Consider the following 24449-nt stretch of genomic DNA (forward strand, 5'->3'; position numbering starts at 1 on the left):
GTCACAAATGCCTATTAAAGAAAATATAAAGCGAACAAACAAACAAAATCCAGTGTTGTATAACAAAAACACTTCCCCGTTCCTCGGGGTCTTTCGGCTCACTTAACAGGTGCACCACTTCCGGTCCGGCTGCCAAATCTGTCCGCCACCGGCACGTCTCGTGTGAAGTCGTGTCTGAATGTGGTGTGTACGCACGGCTGCGATCAACTTAATTAAAATCACATCTCAAATAAACTTGAGCAAACCAGCAAGTGTTTTCCGACTGTTGAATTCACAAGCTAACTGCTGTCGTTTAGTCTCTGTAGACGTTACTCGCGTTGAACTACGACGATACATGTCGAGTCAAGCGAAGAAGCTCTGCACTGACAACATGACCGTTAAAACGATCGGAACCCACAACGGCAGCTTTCACTGTGATGAAGTTCTGGCCTGTTTCTTCCTCCGACAGCTGCCTGAGTACAAGGTAGGTTCAGCACTGATGGAGGGTTATGGCGGGATGATGGGCTGCTTGTATTGTTCCCTCAGCTGGTGCTGTTTAATTACAGTCTGTGCGGTTGCTGCTTCAATTCAAACCCTGTTGATAAAACCACGCTTTAGATGTGTTTGTTCCGTTTGCATTGGCTGATTTGTATGGATAAGATTTTATTTTTTTTAATTTCTTATTTTTTTTATACTGTCAGACATCCATTGTCATGTTTTTGCACTCCAATTGGGGGTGCTGCTGTACAGATAGATGGAGCCAACAGAGAGATTACACATAGTGTACCCAAAACTAATCTAGTGTAGTCATATATTTTACTTTTCAGGAGAAAGTGCCATGCCATAGTATTGGATCTTTTTAAGGTGACTTATTATCTGAACTGTTTGGCTCAAAGCGAGACTGATTTCAACAAAGAACCTATTTAGCTTGCATGTGACTTATTGTTTTTCCAGCATTTGGCACAATCTGTGTCCCAAATGTAAACAAGGATGTAACTCCACCACCAAACATAACACACCACAACAGGAAAGGGTGATAAAGTCCTCTGTCACAGGATATATAATGTAATAGAGATTGATATCTTAATGCAGTGAATTTTCTGGACAACGAAAGTAGAAATAGAAATAGTCTGATCTAACTAATTGAACATATGACAAATCAAGGTACATTATCACATTGATGTTAAAATTATATAATACAAAATTATCATAAAGCAATTGGCTACAAAAAACCCAGATTTATTGAAAGGGATAGCAAAAAGTGTGGCAAAATCTCTGTTGACAATGTTATGTCACTATATATACATATATATGTGTGTGTATGTATGTGTGTATATTCTATTACCTAACCTGACGTGACTCGATAATCACTAGGTTAAAGCCAGAATATACACTACTCAAAATCAGTAAGGGGTACTGGGATATGGGTGCATATATGCATGCACATGGATATGCAATGAAAGGGAAATGAATTGTGTCGCATCATTCTTGGGACCCAGAACCTAGAACTGATTTAAATGTACTTGACTCTTGGATTTAAAAGGTTTATACATAAAATCCTTGATACCAGGTGATATTAAACTTTCTTTTCATCGCACAGGATGCTGAGATCATCCGGACCAGGGACCCGGCAAAGCTGGCAGAGTGTGACATTGTTGTAGACGTGGGAGGAGAGTTTGACCCAAAGAAGCATCGCTATGACCATCATCAGAGGTACAACTGTGGCAGTAAGATTCTGCAAAGAGATTAAGTTTGTTAAGTAAATCATGATACAATCTTATTTAAAATCAGTAACACTACATTAACACTACAGAGCAATTATAATGTTGGTGCTGTTAATGTAAATGTTTGGGAATGCCTGCTGAAATTGACAGTTTGACTTTGATTCACGATGTAGTCCAGTCTGGTGTTCATCATCTAAAGAACATGATGGTATTCTTAACATAAATATATTTCATTGTACTGTATTACTGTATTTGTTTGAGGTAAAATAAAAGTACAAAATGTGATTGTCATTGATAGAAAAACTATCCAAACACTGTAAAATAGCATGACGGGCCCCCTTCATGTTCAACATGTCCCAGCTGCAAAGCCAGAGGGGTAACTAATATTATTAGCAATTTCATTCCCTTTAGATGTGCCGGTAAGCCATGTCATTGAGCCAGCCATCATAATGAATCTAATGAATTACACCTGGGCTTTTCCTGTGTGAAGCTGTCACGGTGTCTGCAGTGAAAAAGACTCAATTGCTTTGTTTTTAATTACAGACGTTATTGGCCAATATTTATGTCTGCGTCAGCTGGAGCTTAAACATAACTAATTAATCGTTATCGTCGTTAATCGTCAATTTTCCACATTTCGTAGATCCATTTCCGATAATGTGAGGATTTGCTACTTTCCTGTTTTGTTTATGTGACGGTTAACTGAATATCCTTTTGGTACTGGGGTAGTTGAACAAATCAAGACATTTAAAATTGTAGAACTGAAATACTCGCCAATTACTTGATTATTTAATTGATATGAATTAATCTGCAATTATTTTGACACTCAAAATAACAAAAATGCTGTAAAGTAATTGGTTCCAACATCCAAATGTGATGATTTGCTGCTTTTCTCAGTTTCAGATTTTTGTGTACTTTGTGTGTTTTGACACATTTGATGACATCTCCTTTGATTTGGGGAAATTACAGGGGACAATTTCACTAATTTTTGACATTTTATAGACAAAACAGTATTGAAGAAAATAATCGGCTTACTATTTGTTAATAGGGTAAAAATGTAGTTATAGCCCTGTCAAAATGTCGCCCTGGGAACTTTTGAAAAACATTTTTGACCCAAAAATTAGTTGGTAAATTGAGAAAGACAGCAAATTAATCAATATGATCTTTAATTAAAGCACTGTAAATGACACATGAAGGTGGATATTTAACAATTTATTGAAGTACAAAAAATATAAATCTATTTTAGATGAATTGGCAAAATCCTTTAATCCGTGAATATACTTTCTTAAGTAAAGACGTATTGATAATTGCCTGGAAAGCACCTGGATTTAAGTTCTTATCTTCTCCTTTCCCACGTCTTGGCTTCTTAATCTCAAGAGTAGGAAATCAAACTGGAGTTCAGACCTGTTGCTCTTTTGTTTTGTTTTCCAGAAAACAAAGCAAAAAGAATCATATTTATCTGAGGTTAGAGGTTTCTCAGTATCTGTTCTCCTCTGAGGCACCCGGCTGCATAAATCATGAATTATCAGGCTCAATGTTTTCTACTGTATTTCCTGCCAAAGTTCCTTCCAAATGATTGCATTCACTCCAAGTCTCATCAGTAATCAGCCTATTCCAGATGTCTTGTCAGCTTAATGTCCTGATGATAATCAGTGATAGCTTTTATGACCACGGTGATAAAGATATGCCAGGGCTCTCTTCCTGGCAGGTGGTTAGTGATAATTAGCGCTCCTTCAATTGAACGCACCCCCGCTGTCGGTTCACGAGGCACGGAGGCTGCCACGACACTGTCAGGGGGCCACAGGAGGATGTAGCTGTCACTCATATGCGCTGATGGGGGCAAAATGGTTGTGATGACGGGGATGGATGAAAGTGGGCTGGGGTGCTCAAGGAAGTTGGAGACGGAGCTGACGAGAACAATTAGTCCTCATTTCAAGAGCACGTTTTCAAAACTGTGACTGCACAGATGAAGTTGACAGCAATATAAACACTTCAAAACAGAACTGTGTAAATAAAACGCATAAAATTAAGCCATTAAAATAGTATTTTTGCAAAATACACTATTTTGCTTTTTCTGTACTAAAACCATAGTAGTCCATTTAGCCATTTTACGGGGGAAGCATGAACTCCAGGGAGTTGCTGCGTCCAGCCAGGAAAAAGATAAAGACTAGCTGTTTCTGGTCTATATGCTAAACTCGGCTAACTGGCTGCCGGCTCTCGCTTCATATTAAACAGAAAGATAATAATGTGTACTGCAGTGTGTATCAATTTTACATATCTCTCAGCATAAATGTTTATTTCCCCAAATTTTGAACTAATCCATTCAATACAGCATCGAGAACAATTAAAAGAGGTTCTTTACTTGTTTTCATCCAAACTTTGCAAAATGCTGTATAATTTCCCCTGAAGTGGAAGCTAAAGACAAAAATAACGTTTGTGAATCTTTTTTTTCTTGAAGACAATTTCTTTGCTGCAGATATGGAAAACTTTTATCTCTGAAGTTTCTTAAGCAGGGAAGGAAATGACTGTAATAGTTGGAGGCATGAGAAATGTTCTCTAAACACAGACTGAAGGTTACTAAAGCACAACAGATTAGATCTGGCAGGGATTATGTTTGTGGTCGCTCACCCTAAGTGCACTCACTGCTCCCACTCAGCAAGCAAAGAAATAAAAGTAAGCAAATGTATTATTGTAACAGTGGCACAGTGATGAATGCATTCTGCAGAGGAATCATATAGGTAAGCTGTTTCTATGCAGCTTTTTATTGTGATGTGGTTTAAGTTGCCTCCACTGGCCGTGTGTGTTACCTGCAAACACAGCTTCCCGTTATGTTGTATTCACAGAATATAAACAATGCATGATAACAGGTCCGCAATTGATAATTATTCTCTTAAAGTAACTATATGTAACAATGTGAAGCAATTCTTAATGTGTGAAAGATTGCAATAAGTAAGATTTTTTTTTTTTAAACATTCATAAATTAACTAAAATTATCAAGAGACTGTGAAGAAATAATTGGGCAACGTCCAGTGCATTGTGTGGCAGAGATATCTATTGAAGTTAGCATGCTAACCAGCTAGTCCCTAGCCACTTTGTAGGATGACAGTCTGATAGCAAACAACATCAACACTCTCCCGTTGCTCCGAGCTCCCAGTCTGGGCGGAGTATACGCCCATTAGCTGCATGGTTAACTGAGCTAACTAGCTAACGGCAGCTATAGTTAGCAGCAGCTGGCAAGTATAAATTGGACAAGTGGCCAATTCTTACGTATTACGCCTTTAGTCTCTTTGTGTTGACAATGTTTGAATGGATTTCAACAAAACTTAAGAAACAAGATCCTGTCCGACTTTCTTGCTTGTCTATAGCAGCCAGGGAGGCAAGGTACACGCGAATGTGCATTAACGAGTCCTTTGCATAGAAATCAGTCCAGCTGTTATAATCAATCAGCTGTTATAGACGACCAAGAGAGTTGAGGGTGGCCCTATTTTCAGCGATAAATACATTTAGATTGCTTCATATTCTCACATATTGCACATTTAAATCTGATGCAAACTGGAATACCACAGACTCAGGAAGGAAGGAGCTGAACCAGCAATGACCCAGAGACCATTACAGTTTCTATAAGACCATTCCATCTGCTCTACAGTACTGAAGGTCACAGTGAGATTTAAATGAATTAAAAAGGAACACTCCTCTCCATCTGCCTGTAGACGGAGGTAACCAGATTGGAATTTCTCAATCTTGTTTGGATTTCTTTAGCCATGTAATATATTTGATAGATTGAACATTCTTTCTTTCCAAACCACAGCCGGGTAAAAGTAGTTTGGATGTGGCTCAGGGGTCAAGAACTGTTGAATGAGTCAGAGAATGTTTGACAGTACAGTGACATTGGCCTTTGTTGGCCAAAAGTGTGGACATTTAAAGGTCATGAAAGCCAACACAGCGCTCTGTTTTTCTCACAGCAAGCCAAATTTCCTGTCATTATATTACTGACCTCAGAATAATTGAGGTGAGTGATTACTGCCCAGTTATATCATTTTTATCGTGCCTTAGGTTCATGAGTCATTCAGTTCCTTGTGATGCTTTTAGTAGGGGAAAGAGTCATGAAGCATGGTTTTGCACATGGTAGATAGGAAGCGTTAAGCTATTTTTTCTCATGATAGAGTGTTTAGCAAAAGTAAGTGGTGCAGCTGTTGCAGTGTGGGAAGCGTAGTGCATTTTAAGTTGAGTATGCTTTGCAACACTTCATTCTTGCCGAAGTAGTTCTTGGTTTTATTTTTTGCTTTACTGACTCACCTTGATTAAGCTCTAAGTGCTAAATGCCAGTTTTCTAGGAGACGTAACCATCTTTGATTTCACACAAACAGTTTGATGACTTCTCTTTTGGTGAGCACATCTTTTCCAGCCGCTCTCCATTTCACTCTGTCATTTTCCTCTCGCTCTTTCACTCCCATCTCCTGATAATCAGCATAGAAATGCCTCAGCTTGGCCAATTAGCCCTCTTAATGGCTGTGATTACCCCCTGCTTCCCGAGCATGTCACTCATTCATTCGACTGCCTTTTTTCCGCTGTGCTGCAGCCCAAGCATCCTAATTAAGCCTGAATTAAATGACCAGCAGTGGCTGGGTGCTGGAGCCCACCCATCTCAGCACGTAGCTGAGAGGAGAGACCTCCGGTGGCTTTTATTTATCTGCTCACGCTTACAAACAGACCGGAGCATGCTTTCTCTCTGCGGTCAATGCAAACTCGCTCTGAAGCTAAAGAGAACATTTATGGATGAAAGTGCCTTTTATTGATGTGTGATGCACAGCCAGTAATGTACAGCACACATCCGGCTGCAGCAGACTTTTCACTGAAGAGGCCTCAGTTACTGGAGAAAATGTGAACGGTGTTTATGGGCAGAACACTAATGTTTAATCTCCCAAGAGTTAGCTTAAGTGTTGGATATCATCTGTCTGCAGACTTTGAAGTGTTTTCTAGCTTTTAGCATTGAGATAAGCTGATTTCCATTTTCTGTATATGTTGCGTGGCTCTTGTCTCAGTTCAAGATTACTGCTCTGTCACAACAAGTCGATCACTTTAGCTCAAAATTTGATTTAATTAGTTTTCTTTTATATAAATAACCAAAGAATCTTTCAGTATATTATCTTCACCACATTTGTTAAGGTGGGAATAGGGTTTTGATCATTTCAGTTATCAAATAATCAGCTGTGTAGTTCCTCAATTAATAGTTTGGTCCATAAAAGGTAACAAAAACGGTGAGCAGAGTTTCCTCTAGTCAGAGGTTGTACTTTCAAAGGCCATAACACAAAGATAATCAGTTTAAACTGATATAGAACAGAGAAAAGCAGCACATCCTCGCAACTCCCAAATGAATAAGACAATGTTATGATGATCTTGTTATGTTGAATAATAATGATGTGCCATCTTGGCCAGTTCTTCCTTTGAAAAACAGATTTTAAGCTCATGGGACTTCCTGGGTGCGAATAAAGAGTGATAACAAAGAAAAAAATAAAATAAAAATGTTATTGTATTTATTGGTTCTTTAACAGTCAAGTAAGCTCAAAGTTTTCAGTTTACAATGTTATGAAGCAGAAAAGCAAACTTTTATATTTGTGAAGCCATTATCAGCAACTTTTCTGCAATTTTACCGGACAGAGTTCTAAATGTTTCTAACGATCAAAACGGCCTCTGATTAGTTTATATTGATCGAGTCATCGATAACAAGCAGGGATGAAATTAGCAGCTGCCACTTGCCAAATACAGGGTAAATGTTGTCTGTGTCAGGTAAAGAATTCAGTTCGCCTGTCACCAAGGCAGACAGGTGATTCATATGTTAATACATATTTTTTTTTTTTTAAAGTGAATTCTTAAGGGAAGAACAGTCAGAGCTGAAGGTGACAAGATGGCAGTGATATATTTCATATTTCTACTGCCAGGTACCAGTGACAGTGTCAACACTTCAAACATCTTCTACGTTGAGAAGTGGCAGACAAAAAAAAATTAAATGGATGGTAGAAATGATCACGGTGGCAGATGAGGAAAAAATGTAACTTCAGACCCCGGTTAACAGCTGATACTTCCAGTGTTACTTCCAACCTTACAATTAAACTGATTGTTTCTGTAGATTATGAGAAAAGATACTTATTTTATATTTGTCATGGAGTGTTTTGTTTTTTTTTGTTTTGTTTTTTTTACACCTGATGATCTTGTTTGTAGCTGAAGTCATCTCTCTGGCTGCTCTAATGTGAGGATTTTCATTTTAATCTATGATTGAAATAAATGTTATTTACAGCCGTGATTTAGTTTAATTCTGATCAACCACTCATGTTTTGGCCAACTGATACCTACAGCTCTTCTGGGCCCAGTAGGAATGCATTAAGTGGAAGCAATCTGTTTCACATCATCATACATACAAGTCAGAGATAGCACTTACATGATGACCTTTTTCACCCACTGTCAATAGAAATATTGTCTGAATATCTCTGTCGCTGTCAGCTGACACCATTTTCTCTCCTCTGTTCAGGACCTTTGCAGAGAGTTTCCACAGCCTCTTTCCAGAGAAGCCATGGGTGACCAAGCTGAGCTCAGCCGGCCTGGTCTACGTACACTTCGGACGTCAGCTGCTGGCCCAGCTGACGCAATTGAAGGAGGATGACAGGCAGCTGGAGGTGCTCTTTGACAAGGTGAGAGGACGGATTTATAGCAGGCAGCGCTATAGCAACCATTAGCAAGCATTGTGTTTCATTCGCAACACAAACACTCTGCTGGAAACAGATGTTCTCCCTCGCCTCAGGCGGTGTATTGAATCTGAACAGCTTCAATTTCATCATGAAACATGAAGACCACATCAGAAAAGTCTATTAAAGTAAAGAGGACAGCTAGCTCATCAGTTACTTTGGTGAAATTAATTACACTTATCTCCATGTTGGTTGTTTTAAAAGCATAAACCACGCATCAGACAGTTTGAATTAGAGTGTGGTAGGAATACACTGCAGTCGTATTTAAAGCATTTTCGACAGCCGGGCCAGCAGGAGGCCTTGGCAAACAGAGTTGTTCTGATGTCCAGGCACAGTAAGCCAGCTAAATCTTAGATCACCATAAATATTAGCACTATTAACTCATATTATCATCAGCCTTGTGATGTGTCAGTTTGTTTAAAGCCCCAACTAATCCCTTTACTCGTGGCTGGGGCTTTATTTATTTTAGGATGGCACATGCCTCGTCCTCTGCCAGCTCAGACAAACTGAATCTCTATTTTTGCCCCAAAAGTTAGTTCCACCCGTAAGCCACTTGTAAAATGTCAACCCTTTGGTGCTCGACCTTCCACTGAGGAGGTGACTTTTCAGCACAAAAAAATGGGTCTCAGCTCCTCTGCTCCCCTTCTACTTTTTTTTTGAGTTTTACCAGTGAACTGTAAAGTAGCAGCGATTTGTCTTTTCCTTTTCGGTTTAATGACCTCAAGTCTTCAGTAAATGGCCGCACACTGTGACCAAATGGACTTCACTACATTTCTCTCTCCTGAAAGTCCTATTTCTTACCTTTACCTCTAATTACTCCTTTTCAAAATGAGCGCAAACATAAAACAGCTGATTCCCGTGCCATTCCAGGCTCACAACCTCACATGTCTGTTTCAATCCCTTGCAGCTGTACGAGAGCTTCGTGGAGGAGGTGGATGCTGTAGACAACGGCATTTCACAGTATGACGGGGAGGCCCGCTACTCCGTTTCCTCCACGCTGAGCGCACGTGTCGGCCACCTGAACCCACGCTGGAACAGCAAGAGTCAGGACACTGAGGTGAGGGACTGCACGAGTGTGAATGTATTCCCACACTTAACACATGGACCGATCTGATGCAGCACGTTTGTTATACATCCGGTGTGTTAGATCGTGTGTTGTGGGTCTGTCTTAAAGTGAAAGACCGGATAACTTCAAATAAACTTCAAGGAATGAAATACTTTCTTACACCAAATAGAAATAGTAATGTCAAATGTAGCAGCGTCAAAGGGTTTACCTAACTGCACATTTTGTTAGAAAGAGGTAAAAGAACATTTGTGCACAACAATGTTCGGTTTATCTGCATGGTAGTATGTCATAATCCTCTCTGGATGCAGTCTGCAGATGCAGATCATTTAGTGCTAATCACACACAAAGGGCACCTAAGCTAGACTAAGATTGTTGTGTAAAATATGACAGGTATGATGCATTATTTGAGCAACTGAGGCCCAGAGAAGACCTAGTGTGAATATCCCATCTCTCTTTCGTGTGAGAAGACCTGCAGGGAAAAAGCACCTGGTTCCTGCAGTCATGAGACACCTGCAGCCTGAGTTTGCACATATGTTGACGAGACAGTTTTCTTCTCCATTGTTTGGGGCCGTCTCAGTGGAGTAGCGAACCTGTATGTTTGTTTCACATTTCAGTTCACATGATTGTAATTCTTGTCTCAGCACTTTCTTTTTAATATTCCCACTAACCCACACTGCCAGGCAAAACTGCACAGGGAAATCAGAGAGTGTGAAGGATTTATATTAAAAAATGTTTGCCAGAGAATGATGATGGTTGACTGACCTGCTGAACTCTAAACTCTTTGCGGTAATTGAAAAACTCGAGAGATTTTCATCTCCTCCATCCACGACTCCTAAAATGCAGAGACACAGCAGCCCCTTCAATCAGATGCATGTGTATCCCGTACATGGTCTCAATCGGTTTTTCATCAAAATAACAGATAGTTGTCAATAAACTATATTTCTGTCTTCATAAGCTGATGCAGTACTCTCACATTCTTACATGTACACGTGTTTTTTTTACCAGGAGGGTTTCAGAAAGGCGATGAAGATGGTTGGGGAGGAGTTCCTGGACCGGCTGGACTTCTACCAGACCTCATGGCTGCCGGCTCGTGTGGTGGTGGAGGAAGCTGTGAAGGGGAGGCATCAGGTACAACTCGGCACTTGGGTCATTGTCCATCTTCAGTGTCACCGTAACAGAATATGCTGCGTAAAATATCTGTTAGATAATAATCACCAAATAATTGTAGCTCCATCATCTCTGATAGAGGGGGAATTCCTATAAATCCTTTCCCTGTATCTCTGTGTTGCCGTTGACAGATTGCGAGATAAATGGTGAAATTGTAGTTTAGTGTGGAGCCAAATGGAGTTTTTAGTTGTAGTCACTGGAAACACAGTTTGGCATTGAAAAACATATATTATTATTATTTCACTGGCACTGAAAAAGTTCGGAAAAAAAATTCACACGCATAAAAAAAAATCAAAAATCAAATAAAGAATCACACATGTTCATTTTTAACCATGTAACATATTAAACATTATTTTTTGTATTTTTTTTTATTTCAATGACGATCTTGTGGTTTTTTTTCTTCAGGATCTGATTTCTTTTTTTCTTTTTTGATACACTGACAGTTATTTTCCCCAATGACAGTCCCTCACTGTTGATTGTCAGTCACTGTTCTGGCATGGCGGCGAGGGATTTTGAGGGGCTGCGTGATTTCCATGTTTGATCCCCTTGTTTTTTTCCCAGTGGAACTTTTTCATTGTTTTTTTTTCCAGTCTAAGTTTTTCAATGCCAATGCTTACCTTTTCAATCAAGTTTTCATTTCAATGGCAAATGTTATTTTTGATGCAAAAAAGACTGTTCTGGGTCCATATTTTAGCTCTGGTTAGATCACATACTATATGATTAATGATGTTGAGTAACTTGCTTATGAAGCTGTAAGTGTCAAGGAATTGTTTGACTACTCTCTTACGCTTGTTCTTAATTCTAAGAAATCCTAAATGACACAGAAAACTGCAATTGTTTTTGAAGGCCTCATCTCTTTGTCTGTCATTTTTTTGTTAATTTTCTGGTTCTCTTCTAACTTTCAGGTAGATCCCAGTGGGGAGGTGCTGTCATTCACCCAGGGTGGGTGTCCCTGGAAGGAGCATCTGTTTTCCCTCGAGAAGGAGCTCAAAGTGGACACGCCCATCAAGTTTGTCCTTTACCCCGACCAGAATGGCCAGTGGAGGGTCCAGTGCGTGCCCGCTGGGCTCAACACCTTCCAGAACAGGTGTGACTTCACCCAAAGTTAATTTTTAGTTTAAAGATTATTTAAATGTTATTTCTGCTTCACGGGGTACAGTCTGTGATCTCATATGTGGAGGGAACGCCTTGCATGAGTTACCGTAGCAGAAATCAAACATGCAGGACTTGCAGGGATGTTGCAACATTGACTGTCACACACGAAATTCTCCTGGACAGGATTTTTAAAACGTTGGTGTACAGCACAGTGACAGGCACAGATCTGGAGTCTCCCAGACGTGCTGAATTGAGTTGAGCTCTGGTGACGGAGACGAACCATGGTGTACGATTTCATGCTTATCAGACCGTTTGACAACTGCGCACAGAGGTTTGACGTGTCATCCGGTGAGAGACCGATTCCTGCCTGGATGGAAATACTTGTTTGTAGGATGAGGATGATCCTTTAGTTGAGACAGAGGTTTTGTTCTCACATTGCTCTCTGAGGGGTTAAAAGGATGTAAACACTCCCAACACCTTAACAGAGACACCTGAGCCCTTTCTCCATGCCCACTCCTCTCACTCCGGTGTTTCTTTTCTGTTTTCCTCTTGCTAATTGCACCCTCTGCTCCTAACACAGCAAGCTGGCAGATATACAGAACGTGCTGGCTTAGCAATTCGACAGGTGCTTTTATTTACAGCCACTTATTTAAACATACTGCAGGATTTTTTATGAAGGTGAATTTTAATAAATGTTAATTGCTCTATTGAGCGCACTCCATTGTCTACACGCAGCCCTCTCGTGATATGAATATGATTTGGGCACATCAGAAGTTACACATCTGCACAAATATTTACAGGCCCTTTTAATCTCTAAATAATAGCACTGAACAAATATGTACTTGCGTTAAAAAAAAAAAATAGAGAGCGAGAGCAAATGGCAGAAGATTGGATAAGGGATATTATTTCACAAAGGCATGCAATGAAAATAATTATTTCTTTGTTACCGAAGAAGAAAGGTCAAATATCAATGTTGACCTTAAATCTATGAAGGACTGAAACGGCCCAAATCAATAATATACATACAACATTTTGTGGCAGTATTTATGCATCAGATATTTGGATCAAACTTCCTGATTATTCCACATTTGCTACAACTTTAGATGCGTTTCAATTAATCGGACAAACCTTTGTGTTTGCGATTACTTTTTGCTTAAGTTTTAGGCTGTTTATATCTGAAACTGCAACTTTTATTCTTGATATTTTCCTTCTTTTTAACGATATGTCCATTTATTTTCTCCCTCTAATGGTCTCTCAAGCTTTTTAATACATTTCATGCCTTATACTGTTAGTCAGTTTGAATTGCTCAAACCCATTGTTGTTTCAGCCATACATACTGTATAAATGTCCTGCCCTTCCTTGCCTTGTGCACCAGGCGCCATTATGCATGCTGCTGTTGTTGTGGAGTATCTTTTTGCATCTCTTAGTAGTAATGAGGTCCCTCAAAGCTTCGAGCCCGGCACTAAATCGAAAGATGCTCATTAAATCACATTGGTATTCTTGTCTTGTCACCCTGTACATAATGACAGTGACGACAAAGACAAAGAGCCTCTGTGTGAATTTGTCAGATGATTAACACCTCTCAAGTTTGTGTTCGTTACCTCTGGAGGGGGAATTGTTTACCTGAGGCGCCTCTCGCGCTCCGACCTGCAATGCTGCTCTAATAACGTCATCAGCATCCCCACCGGAGTCCTGTAATTGGTGTGTTGTTTGAATGCTGCCCTAAATCCCAGCATACAGCACACATGACCAAGGAAACGTGCCCCTAGCTTTTCATGCAGGAGACATTTTTAGTTTTTCACCAGATCCTGACTGAATTAAGCAGAGTGCCTCATTTTACATTTGGTACAGATCATCTCTCCAGCAGCCATGTTGCTTCCTTGATGTTTTTTTCATTCTGGATTCGGTTCTTGTGCTCCAGGGTTTGAGACTTTTGCTGTTAATGTGATATCGATCCTTGAGTCTTTACCGTGTGCACTTAAGCACCAGTGACTGAAGCGGAAGGATATAAGTAGTGATTAGTGCTTCTCAGAGATGAACAGCATCGCCTTGGGTTTTGTTTCAGATCCTTTTTGGATCAAGTTTCCCAGTTGACAAAATACCGAGATTCATTAAGCTTGGACTCAAATCACTTATCAAACCTTACATCTCTCCTCACTGTCAAATTATTGTGCGTTTCATTGAAAGACAAAAATATAATAGACAAAACATAAATATGAGCATATAAGAACAAAAGAAACACAAATCTAAGAATAAAAGCATGATTGAAACTGAATCAAAGAAGCATACATCCAACATACATTAAACTTAGTATCATGACAACACAAAACAGTGGTTTCACTTTGATAAAATACCTTGAAAAATAGCTACCATTTTTGTACCATGGGGAAAATTCAATTAAGGGTTAGGGATAAATATAACAAGGCTTTAACATGACAAAGAGACACAACTTTTCTTGGCTAGTAGCAGAGAACAGCAGAAGGACTGCAGTAAATATATATATATTTTTCTCTTTTGATGGCCTTTTAAAATAATGTGTGTGTTGCTGTCAGGGAGACAAGAGTGTGTATAAATACTGCATAAAAAGAATATTGAAGCCGCTTCAGATATTCACTATCAGATATGTATTGATATGTTGATAATTTTTGACAACACTACCACACAGCAATAAAAAACCTGAAAGGGCAACACAGGCAAATAGAAATAGCCGCACAACTTTACAAGAAACAAGTGAAAATGCAAAATCACACACACACACTGATCGACCAATAGCCTGAGAGAATAGATAACTTTTGAGTTTGTTATTAAAAGTGGACACAGATATGTGATATGAAAGCATTTAAGAAGCACCAGTGGCACATTAGATAACCTGTAGCTTAATTAAAGATAATTTGGTAACAGCTTAAATACAAATTCTGCACAGCTGGTGTCTTTAATCAGCCAAAGATAATTTGTGAATGAACAGAAACATCACTCTGTCACACCCCTGTGAGACTGTGAGTGGACTGTGTGTTTGAGCAGTTCAACAGGGATCATCATAATGTCAGGTTGTGACGGCGAATTAGGCTGCCAAAAAAAACTAACTGCAGTGCTTCGGCCTTCTTAGACAGGCAACAGGAGGTGATTAGACATTTTGGGGTCGTAGTGATTTTAGCCTTTAGTTACTTGCAGGTGTTGAAAATCTAAACATTCAATAAGGGTTAGGGTACGTGGATTCGACACTGGACTTGTAGTGTGGACTTATAGCTCTGTGAAAATGAATGCAGACTTCAGGGGATGAGGAAGGAGTACAGTGCTAATGCAAACCAAAATAGTAATTAGCGTTGACCTGTCTGGGCCAGGACTCCTTCAGAAAGAGGTTTTTTATCTCAATGAGACTTCTCTCCTGGTTAAATAAAGGTTAAATAATGAAAGTAGCTTGAATCACAGAAAATTGAAATACACCTTTTTTTTCTTTCTTTTCTTTGGTTGCATGGATGGGCCACACTGTCCTCTCACTTCACTCACTCGTGTTCATGATTATAAAGGAATCATCACAATCTTCACACATAATATGTTCAGCAGTCGTTCAGGGTCGTTCTGTTCTGTAAGCACATGATAGCTTGACCTTCACAGAAAAAAATAAAACTAAATGCCACCTTATTGTCTGACATTTCCACTTTTATCAGTTATTTCCCCTCGGAGTGCAAATCATGCAGCTTTCAATCACATTATTTTGGCGAGTAGTTATTATCACATCCTCTGTTTTATCTGCTATCCAAGCTCTCCAACTGGATGATTTTATAAAAGACAGATTCTTTAACAGGTGTAATTTTGGTGACAGCTGTGATATAATGTGACATTTTCTGTCTATTTCCTCTCCCTGAATTCAGGGCATTTGTGTGTTTGTAGGCATAAACAGACGATTTCTATGATCTATTATGAAATGTCAGTGATATAAATCTCTCTCTTTTTTGTCCTCGAAAATCAGTCTAAAATATTCACACTACGTTTTCATTCAGTATTACCTCGGTGACAAATGCATTGTGTTCCTGTGACTGCTTCAAAATAAAAGTGATGAAAACTACTATGTAGGAAGGGAAATATATGAAATTGCTATTGCTGAAAAAAAATGTGAAAAAATTGTAAATCTATGGCTACTTCTGTCTACTTTGTACTTGTGGTACACATCTATTGATTGTTGTTTCCTATAAGACAAGTCCCTCTACGTTGCTCTTCGTTTTTCTGTTTGTGGCGTTTTCCTTATTCGTATTGAGGGTCTAAATGTTGAAGGTATCATATATTACATAGATTGTAAAGCCCTCTGGGATACATTTCTGACTTTACAAAAGTGATATCTCAGATATACCTCATGCTTGGGTTGAGACCTGTAAGTCCACCAGAGCAGCAGGTTTTTTAAATGTCTTGTTAGCCCTGACAGTATGAGCCGTTAGGCTGTTATCCTGGGCTACACATGTCTCATTATTGATGCTCTGTGGGTGGCCCGAAGACACAGGAAGAGGGTGGAATAGCTTTTTGATTCAGTCCTGGTTTGACCAGTGGCTGCCTTCTCTTTTCACCTCTTCCCATGAGGTCCCCTTGTTGCTGGTCCTCCCATTAGTGTTTCTTTTCTGTCTCTCTCAATGTTTCTCTCTTGCATGTACAGTATTTCTGTCTCCACCCTATAATCACCCTTTTCCATTCCATCACCTTTTTCCCTATCTGTCTTGCTGTCTTCCCCCTTAATCACATTTCTACTCCCTCATCCAAACCTCTCCCCTATCTCGCTGTCTCACCTTTCAGACCTTTCCACCCCTCCCTCGCCTCACACTTTTTTCCACTCCGCTTCAGAATCTCATCAGGCGGCAGCGCTTTCAACTAAAAAGGCTGGCACCTGCTTGTGGTCGCGGAGCACTTCAAAGATTTAATTTAACACAAACATGGCGGTCGGTGTGGAGCTACAATGGCCTGTATGGTGGATAAAAACATTGCACCAGATGGCTCTTTCTCTGGGTGGCCTGCTTCCTCCCAGTGGGCATGTGCCGACGCCGCGAAAGGGGTGTTGTTATCACCTGTGTCCCTGCTACTGCACCTGTGGGGAAACGGGTCTATTTTTATCAACATGACATTGCTAAGGAAATATGAGCCGGGAGATGGAAGAGAGGAGCGGAAGCAGCGCTTCCTTGGAGATGGATTGTGTAGGATAATCCTATAGACTGACAGTAATGTGAGCTGAACCAGAATATACACCTCTATTCCTTGAAAAACACACTGGCTGCGGTCACAGTTATCTGCTGTTCCTTTTTTTTTATTATGGCTGCATCTAAAGATTATCTTATTTATTTTTTGATTCATCATTTGGCCAGTAAACTGTCAGAATATAGTGAAAATGCCCATAGCAACTTCCAAAGGCCCTAGGCTACGTCTGTGAATGTCTGACAAACTGTAAATTGAATATCTTCAGCCTTTGGACTATCATATGAGTGAATGAAAAGCAGCAGCGCTGTAGGTCTGTGTTTATTGGTGGATCACAAACCAACTTTAGAGGTGCAGACAGCCACCTTCTGTATCAATTATGATAAATGGCCAATAACATAAATTTCCCAATATGCCGATAATTTATTGATCCATTTATGTTGTGCATCCCTTCTATAAAGGTAACTAGAAAACACTTTCCAGCTTTAGGTGCAAACAAAATAAATAAAGACCTAAAATGTGTGGGTATTCTTGATTGTTGTTTTGGACTTTGATACCCAAACCACGTCTGTGCGACAGAAGTAGACCCGCTTTTGGGTGCAAGCTCCTCGTTTTGTTTTCGCCTATTTAAAACGACCCCATCCTATGTCACATTCACTCTCCTCCATGTTTGTTCGTAAAAAATGAAATGCAAGGCTGGGTCCAAATGACAAAAAATAATGCCATAAAAGTGTGATCTGTGACGCAACACAATAAACGTTGAGGAAAACGTGAGGACATTTTTCTGTCGTCACAAGGTTTGCAACGTCACATCGTCCAGCCCTACACTGATCAGACTCATTCAAAAAGGAGCAAAATTGTGCATGTTTTCTTTTTTCTTCCCCTAGCCAAATTATGAGTCAACAAACTGCAGGAGGATTCAGCACCTTCGCACGTGTACAAGTGTCTCTCCTCATGGAGAGGACGACTGAGCAGAAGCTCTGTGCAGAACCACTAAACGCTCGCTGGTGATATTTTATGTTTTAATGACTCCAACATATCTAATCTGGAGCAATATTTTTCCCCTAATGAAGCACTAATTCCCCAGTGTCTGTCTCGTTGTGGTATAGTAAAGGTCTTGTGGGCGGGTGAGAAGTTAATTTGCTAATTGTGGTCTTATTTTTAGACGGGTCATCTTGAGAATCGGAGCTTCCTGGCCTGTCATAACAACAAGTCATCCCCCTCCCACTCCTTCCCTCATTACCAGCCCTGTTGACCTTTCCTCTTGAGCTCGTTTCCAAGCCATACTGTGGAGCTATCGATTGGTTGATTCATTTAACAGGGATTTGCCATGCTTTCCTCCCCATGTTGTCCTATGACAGACTTATTAAGGATAAGACTGCATAGACTTGAGATAATGGCATGGAGAGCAGCCTTGGAGAAGAATCACGAGCGTCAGCACACATTTACATGGGAATCATTTGACATTATGCTTCATTTTTGTGCTTGTAAAGCTCCATATTCTCTGACTGTGACAACTGTGGAGGATGTTTAACAGAATGGCATTAAATATTCAAAAAGGAAGCTGAATGTCTGCGAAAGAAACCCTTCAAAATTGAGAACAAGAGAAAACACTTTACTCATTTCAAACTGCGCTCGCGTTTGACAACCGTGTCACTTTATTTCTGACGAGTTAGACAATACAGTTCCATAATTCATCAAGCATGTGACGGAGAGGAAGATGAGCCTGAGGTCACTTCAGCGTTGACATGTTTTATGAAATGTGAGGCTTTTAGTGGATTAGCCACTTTTTAAGGCATTTTAAAGCCTATTGCAGAGGCAGCGGAGGGGTGAGGGGTGATTGATGAAGTGATGACTCAGAATGAAACACTGCTAAATATATTGAAGGAGCAGCCTGAAAAGAAATCGAGATAATAACCCCATCAAGGCAGGAATGGCACACATGCACACACACACTAAAGAGAGCTGCTGATGTGTTTTAAATGACGTGCCAGCCTGTAGACAGAGGTGTATGCTCCACGCAGTGGGTGGTAAATGAGCTGCTCTACATTTTTATGAATTTTTGTCCACTTTGTCGGGGTCAGCTCATAAACTTGTGCAGAGCCAATCTTTTCCCCGCTTTGTAAGATTGCCTGTTGACTCCGGTGCCATCGTATGGCCTTCCAACTGCTGTGCCAATCTCTGATTTTCCACATTACTGGAGAAGAATAAAGCTGCCTTTTATTGGTCTATTTGCTGGGGCTGATTGTGGCGGTGCCATGTCTGAGAGTAACTGCAGTTCATCTTTGAAGGCAGGATTATATCTCAGGTCATGAAGGAGAAAGAAAAGAAGCAAATCTTCAGAAGCGACACTTTTTTTGTCAATTGTCTGTACGTTGCACCTTTTATTTATTTAAATTCTGTTCTTTCATTGATATTTTGTTGATATTATTCATCAGTCCAGACCTGCTTTTATATTTGCCGTGTTTGTGTTTGTGCCGGCATGTACAGCACAGCGTGTTTTTGCAAAAAGCAACGTGCCAACAGGAAGCGAGCAGCTGACCACATAGTGTCCATCTGTAAGCCAATGTGCCCTTCTGTCTTCCTGTCCTAGGCTGTCCCTGCTAGAAGAGTGGCGCGGCGTTCGCGATGAAGCACTGTCGAAGCTCAGCGGGATTAAGGACTGCATCTTCGTCCACGCCGGAGGCTTTATTGGCGGGAACAAGACCCAGGAAGGAGCCCTGGAGATGGCCCGAAGGACCCTGCAGGCCGCCGCCCAGTCCAATGCAAACGGAAGCAGCTGAAGGGTCAGAGAGGAGAACCAACAGCACATTGTGGAGTTCAGTCAGTTCAGAGTGGATAGCAAGGATTAAAATGTTAGTTTGTAGCTTGTTTGGCCCAGTCAGGGATAATGATGTTTTGTTCTGCTTTGCCAGGACAGAGACGTATGGAAACGGCAGCCAAATAACCTTGGACCAGTTCCCTAAATACCTACATCCAACACAGACTGTTGACTCATGTTTTTATTCTTCTCTCTGCCTGTTCTTATAAATATTGGTCTGTTTTGTGCTTCATTTGCATAAAAGACTGTTTGGATTATAGTCTGGTCTCTTGTAAACATGTCAGTATTCGGTTAAATCCAGTAATAAATTGTTTTTCCAATTCTGCCCGTATATGTCTGTGTTTTTTCCACTGTCAGGGGAATATGATGCCGGTGAACATCTTCAAAGCATATGAATACCACGGTCTTACCTTTCAAGGGGCGAACGTATATAGACACCTGGACAGTGGATCATCCTTTAATTTCCAGTGTGCTGACATTAAACGTAGCACAACAAAGAGTGGCAGAGGCTAGTACCGCCTGGCTGCAGCATCAAAGCGTCAATAATGAGGCCTGATTAATTCTGTGAAATTAAATTTTCAAACGCCACAAAGAGGTTCTACTTATGGCAGCCAGTGTCGAGACAAGGTTACCGGCAGTGGGACGAGCCACGCAGTCAATTTCCCTGTAATAAAGTCGGGGGTATGTGCCTTGAATTTTCTCATTAATGCTCCAGATTTTCTCCCCCCCCTCCATCTCTACCTGTTACTCCTCCTTTAATACATTCTCCACGAGGCTGCCCTTCTGCTGCTCTTGCCCTCGACGTAACATATTGCTCTACAATTTCAGAGTTATGCATTTTATTTACCGTCTGTCTTTTGCTTTCTTTGTTGCGCTCTCAATTGAAACAGAAAATGCTTTTGTACGCTCTGAACTGGATACTGGTCAGAAATACAAACATTTATTGCCTTTTAAAGGGACAGTTCACCCACAAATCCTCTTACCTGTAAAGCTATTTATCCATCTAGATTGTGTTGGTGTAAGATGCTGAGTTTTGGAGATTCATTCATCCATAGAGATGTCTTCCTTCTCTTTAAATACAATGACACTAGATGGCACTCGGCTTGTGGTGCTCAAAGAGCCCAAAAAAAAAACAACTCAACAGTTTGTCCATCTCCAGAAATCATGACCAAGTTACTCAAGATAATCAACAGACTTGTTGTGAGCAGTTTCATGTAGGAACTATTTGCTTTATATCAAACTACATCTGCAAACAGTATCACAGCGCAGAGGGAAGCATGCATCTACTCATGGAGAAGAGGCTGGTGCTCGTGACAGGGCTGGATGTAAACGTTAATGGCGTCCTCCTTAACTGAGCTGTAATGTTAGCTAGCCTCTCATGTGTGCGTGATTATGGATCCCACTGCTTTTCTTAGTGGCGGGCCCGGTCTATCACTTTTCCATGATGAAACCACACTTTCTTCCACGTTATGAATGCCTTGATTGCAAAAAAAAATGTTTTTCGTACCACAAATGAGGCAAGAATTGGCTAGCTAGCTTGCTAATTCCTAACTATGTTCGGTGGTTGTCTGGTGTTAAAGGATTGTGTTATGTTTTTCTTGCGGTTGGTCTGTGAAACAAAAAGCTAGCTGCGGTTCTGATACAGCGGATTATGAGCCGTAGTTTCCTCGGTAAACACACCGACTTCTTCAGCTGTCAGAGCTGCAGCGTCTTGACACCGTAAATTTACATTTATACCAACGCAACCAACGAATTAGAGGCAGCTGGACGGCTCTCGCCATATATAACTCATCATTAATGCTTCCTTCTGCGTGTACATACGGTTGGCAGGTGTAGTTCGGTAGGAAGAAAATAGTTCCTCCATGAAACTGCTCACACGAGGTCTGCAAATTATCTTGAGTAACGAGGTCATGGCTTTCTGGAAAGATACATTTCTGTTAAGTTTTTTAAATGTATTTTCTTTAGCTTTGAGCACCACAAGCCGAGTGGCATCTAATTCTCTTGTATTTGATAGAAAGCAGACATCTCTACAGCCAATATCTCCAAAACTCAACATTTAGATGGATAAATGCTGCAAAAAATACATATATTTAATTTGTGGTGAACTGTTCCTTTAGTTCGAGGATAATCGCTGCAATTATACAGCACTTGCTGTATCATCTAATCTATATTTAGTCTCAAGTTTCAACTGCTGAGTTATTGTTTCCATTTCAGCTGAGAGTGCAGCGGGTATTTCTAATAGCTTTGGAAGGCTACTCTTCCTCTTGCATCTTATTTTCCACACTGTCTCTCTCACACACACACACAGACACACACACCTGCACACTCATTTTAGTGTTATTACTCCGCTCTCTATTGTGCTGGACCTCAGCCAAGGTCTCAATCCAATCTATACACATTTGTGACAGCCTTTTTACAGTCACATGGTTCATATTGTAATCTCTGCCAAACAGGGCTGTCTTGTTTTGGGAGATACAGAAGATGGCCCTTTTATTTCCCCTCCAGCTAAAAGCTCAGTGAAAGAGGAGACAGCAAAGGTGTATTCACCACAGCGACGTAATTGCAGACACTTTGAGAGAAACATCAAACCCAAAGAGGAGAAAAAAGGCGACTTGTAGCCTGGTATGTATTGATCTGAGCTTCCAGCCCCTTCTTTACACTTGCACGCACACAATTTCAGGCTTATTCATGATCAAGTGCACTCGCCTGATTGCTGTGCGCAGGAAATCAAAAGATGCTCTCACTGTATTTTAAAGTCCAAAGCCTTTTCCTGACTTTTTGCATTTTTTTAGCCTGTGCTCTGTTTTTTCCCCCCCTCTTCCTACAGAACAATCTTGCCAGCACTAAGTCCTTTCCTGTCACCCAGACTTCTACCTACAAAGCAACATTTTTTTAATACTTTGTTTCGTCAGCAGGGATGATTTTCCGTCTGCGTTGTGGTTTCTAACAACACAGCAACAGACCGCACCTTTGTGTTGGTCCTGGGTTGTAAGCATTTTTTACACGACTCCAGCCCTGGCGAGTCCCAGGTGGCCCCACTGTGGAAAAATGGCTACTGAGAGCCTCAGCAGAACACCTGCCCCCCGCCTGACCTGTTGTTAGTGGATTCAGTCTCCAGAGAATGACAGGCAGGTTACAAGAAATGCTCTGCTGCTTTTACATCTCTCTCCCCTCCACTCCACGAGACCTACTCTCCATGCAGCCTGGACATGTATTTTATCCTTTCAAAAATCACTCCCATGCTTGGAGGAGTAGATTTCTGTCACTGGCTGTCAGATATTTTTCCGCTGCCTCCCATCAAGTTTACAAATTCATGTACGGTTCAGTCAGCTTTCTCCCTCGGAGGACTACAACCAAACCAGATGATGCCAAACTGCTTCACTTCACCGCAGTCAGGTTTTCCAGGAGAGTTCACATTGTCATCAACAACAAACTGCTCCTCGTATGTACATCTTTCAGCACGGCTTCCTCCGAGAACATCCCCACAATAAACACTCTGCAACCGCCGTCGTCAACTCAACTCATTTCTTTTTTCCCATTTCTATTTTTTCTTGCTGCAAATTGAACTTCTCAGCCATTCACTCTCAGTCTGGGGACCTTAAAAAACACACACAATGTGCAATGCTTTTTTTCCCTCTCCCTCTCTGCAATCATGTGCGGTCTCATTACGCGCCCCCTTTATCCCCCGTTTTGTGCCACAACACTGCCTGTCTGCAGCCCTGTGTCTGGCAACCACGGAGACAATCACCTGTCAAGGGCAGAACATTCACAAAAAATTTATTACACTTGCAGCATTCTGTATTATATTTATCAGGAGGGGAAATGTCATCGTATTTTAGCAGGTTGATGGGAGCGGGACAGGCTGGGGGGGGTGAGGCAGAGCAGGGAGACGAGGTGCCATCAGGGCTGTCAGACCCGGTCCTCTCCTCCCCCGAGGGCTCCTCTGTAGATCGGCAGATATTCCCACTGCTCATAGTAGAAAAAGCAAAAGAGAGGGCACGGTGCTCGTCCCTAAGAGTAAACCTCCATGAATAACATTTCCCATCACCGTGTGTGTGAGTGTGTGTGCTCATGAGTCTCAAGGTTGCCTTGTGTCGACCTCTCCTGTGTTTGTAAACGCATGCACATGGAGGCGTTATGTGCTCTTTATCCACATGTTGAAATAAATCCTCACTTTGTACTTGATGTACAGTGTATAAGCTCTCCACACGGTGATAGATGAGGTCTCTTTCCACTTGACCTCCTCCTGGATAAAAAAACCCAGACATGAGTGATGGAGGGAGGCGCGTCTTCCCTTTTAATGTTGTTTTCTTTGGGCTCCATCAGGCAGTAGTCCTGTTTTTTTTTGTCTCCTTTGATGGAAAATAATGTTTCTTGTCTGACATTTCACATTTCAGTGAATGAAAGCTGTTGTGTCTTTCTTCTTTCTGTCTTCCTCACCTGTGTGTACACCTGCCATGGATTCAATGACATTTCACAGAAAAAGATGAGCATCATGATTTAATTGTACCTGCAGGTAATTAAGTTAATATCTCCTGTAAGAGCCAATGTCTTCTAGAAACTAGAGAGATAGTGAGAACAAGGGAGGACTCATGATGGCACACCTCCTTTTTTTTTTTTTTTTTTTGGTCACACATGCAGGGAGGGAGGGAGGGAGGGAGGGATAGTTTGCCCCACATCTTTGT

At 40.9% G+C, this 24449-nt stretch overlaps 1 protein-coding gene across 3 annotated transcripts; it reads left to right on the plus strand.

Annotated features, from left to right (window-relative positions):
- Positions 1-124: 124 nt before the first annotated feature.
- Positions 125-20087, plus strand: myg1 (myg1 exonuclease). 3 transcript variants are annotated; one of them, XM_084347979.1, is made up of 8 exons: positions 125-463; positions 1580-1692; positions 8227-8386; positions 9348-9497; positions 10512-10634; positions 11579-11760; positions 19537-19761; positions 19859-20087. In XM_084347979.1, exons 1-7 carry the CDS (start codon positions 179-181, stop codon positions 19724-19726), a joined length of 1203 nt encoding a protein of 400 aa, XP_084204105.1. In that variant the 5' UTR covers positions 125-178; the 3' UTR covers positions 19727-19761; positions 19859-20087. The 3 variants fall into 3 exon arrangements, with proteins under 3 accessions (XP_084204105.1, XP_084204106.1, XP_084204104.1); XM_084347980.1 differs by having other exon boundaries at positions 19537-19729; XM_084347978.1 differs by having other exon boundaries at positions 19537-20087.
- The last annotated feature ends 4362 nt before the right edge of the window (positions 20088-24449 follow it).

The sequence above is a fragment of the Pagrus pagrus genome, assembly GCF_965226575.1.
Source record: "Pagrus pagrus genome assembly, chromosome: 3".
Taxonomy (NCBI): Eukaryota; Metazoa; Chordata; class Actinopteri; order Spariformes; family Sparidae; genus Pagrus; species Pagrus pagrus.

Coding starts and splice junctions, on each gene's coding strand:
- myg1 (XM_084347978.1), top strand. CDS start 179: ATGTGGTGTGTACGCACGGCTGCGATCAACTTAATTAAAATCACATCT. Junction 464..1,579: donor GACAGCTGCCTGAGTACAAG/GTAGGTTCAGCA, acceptor TTCATCGCACAG/GATGCTGAGATCATCCGGAC. Junction 9,498..10,511: donor GCAAGAGTCAGGACACTGAG/GTGAGGGACTGC, acceptor TTTTTTTACCAG/GAGGGTTTCAGAAAGGCGAT.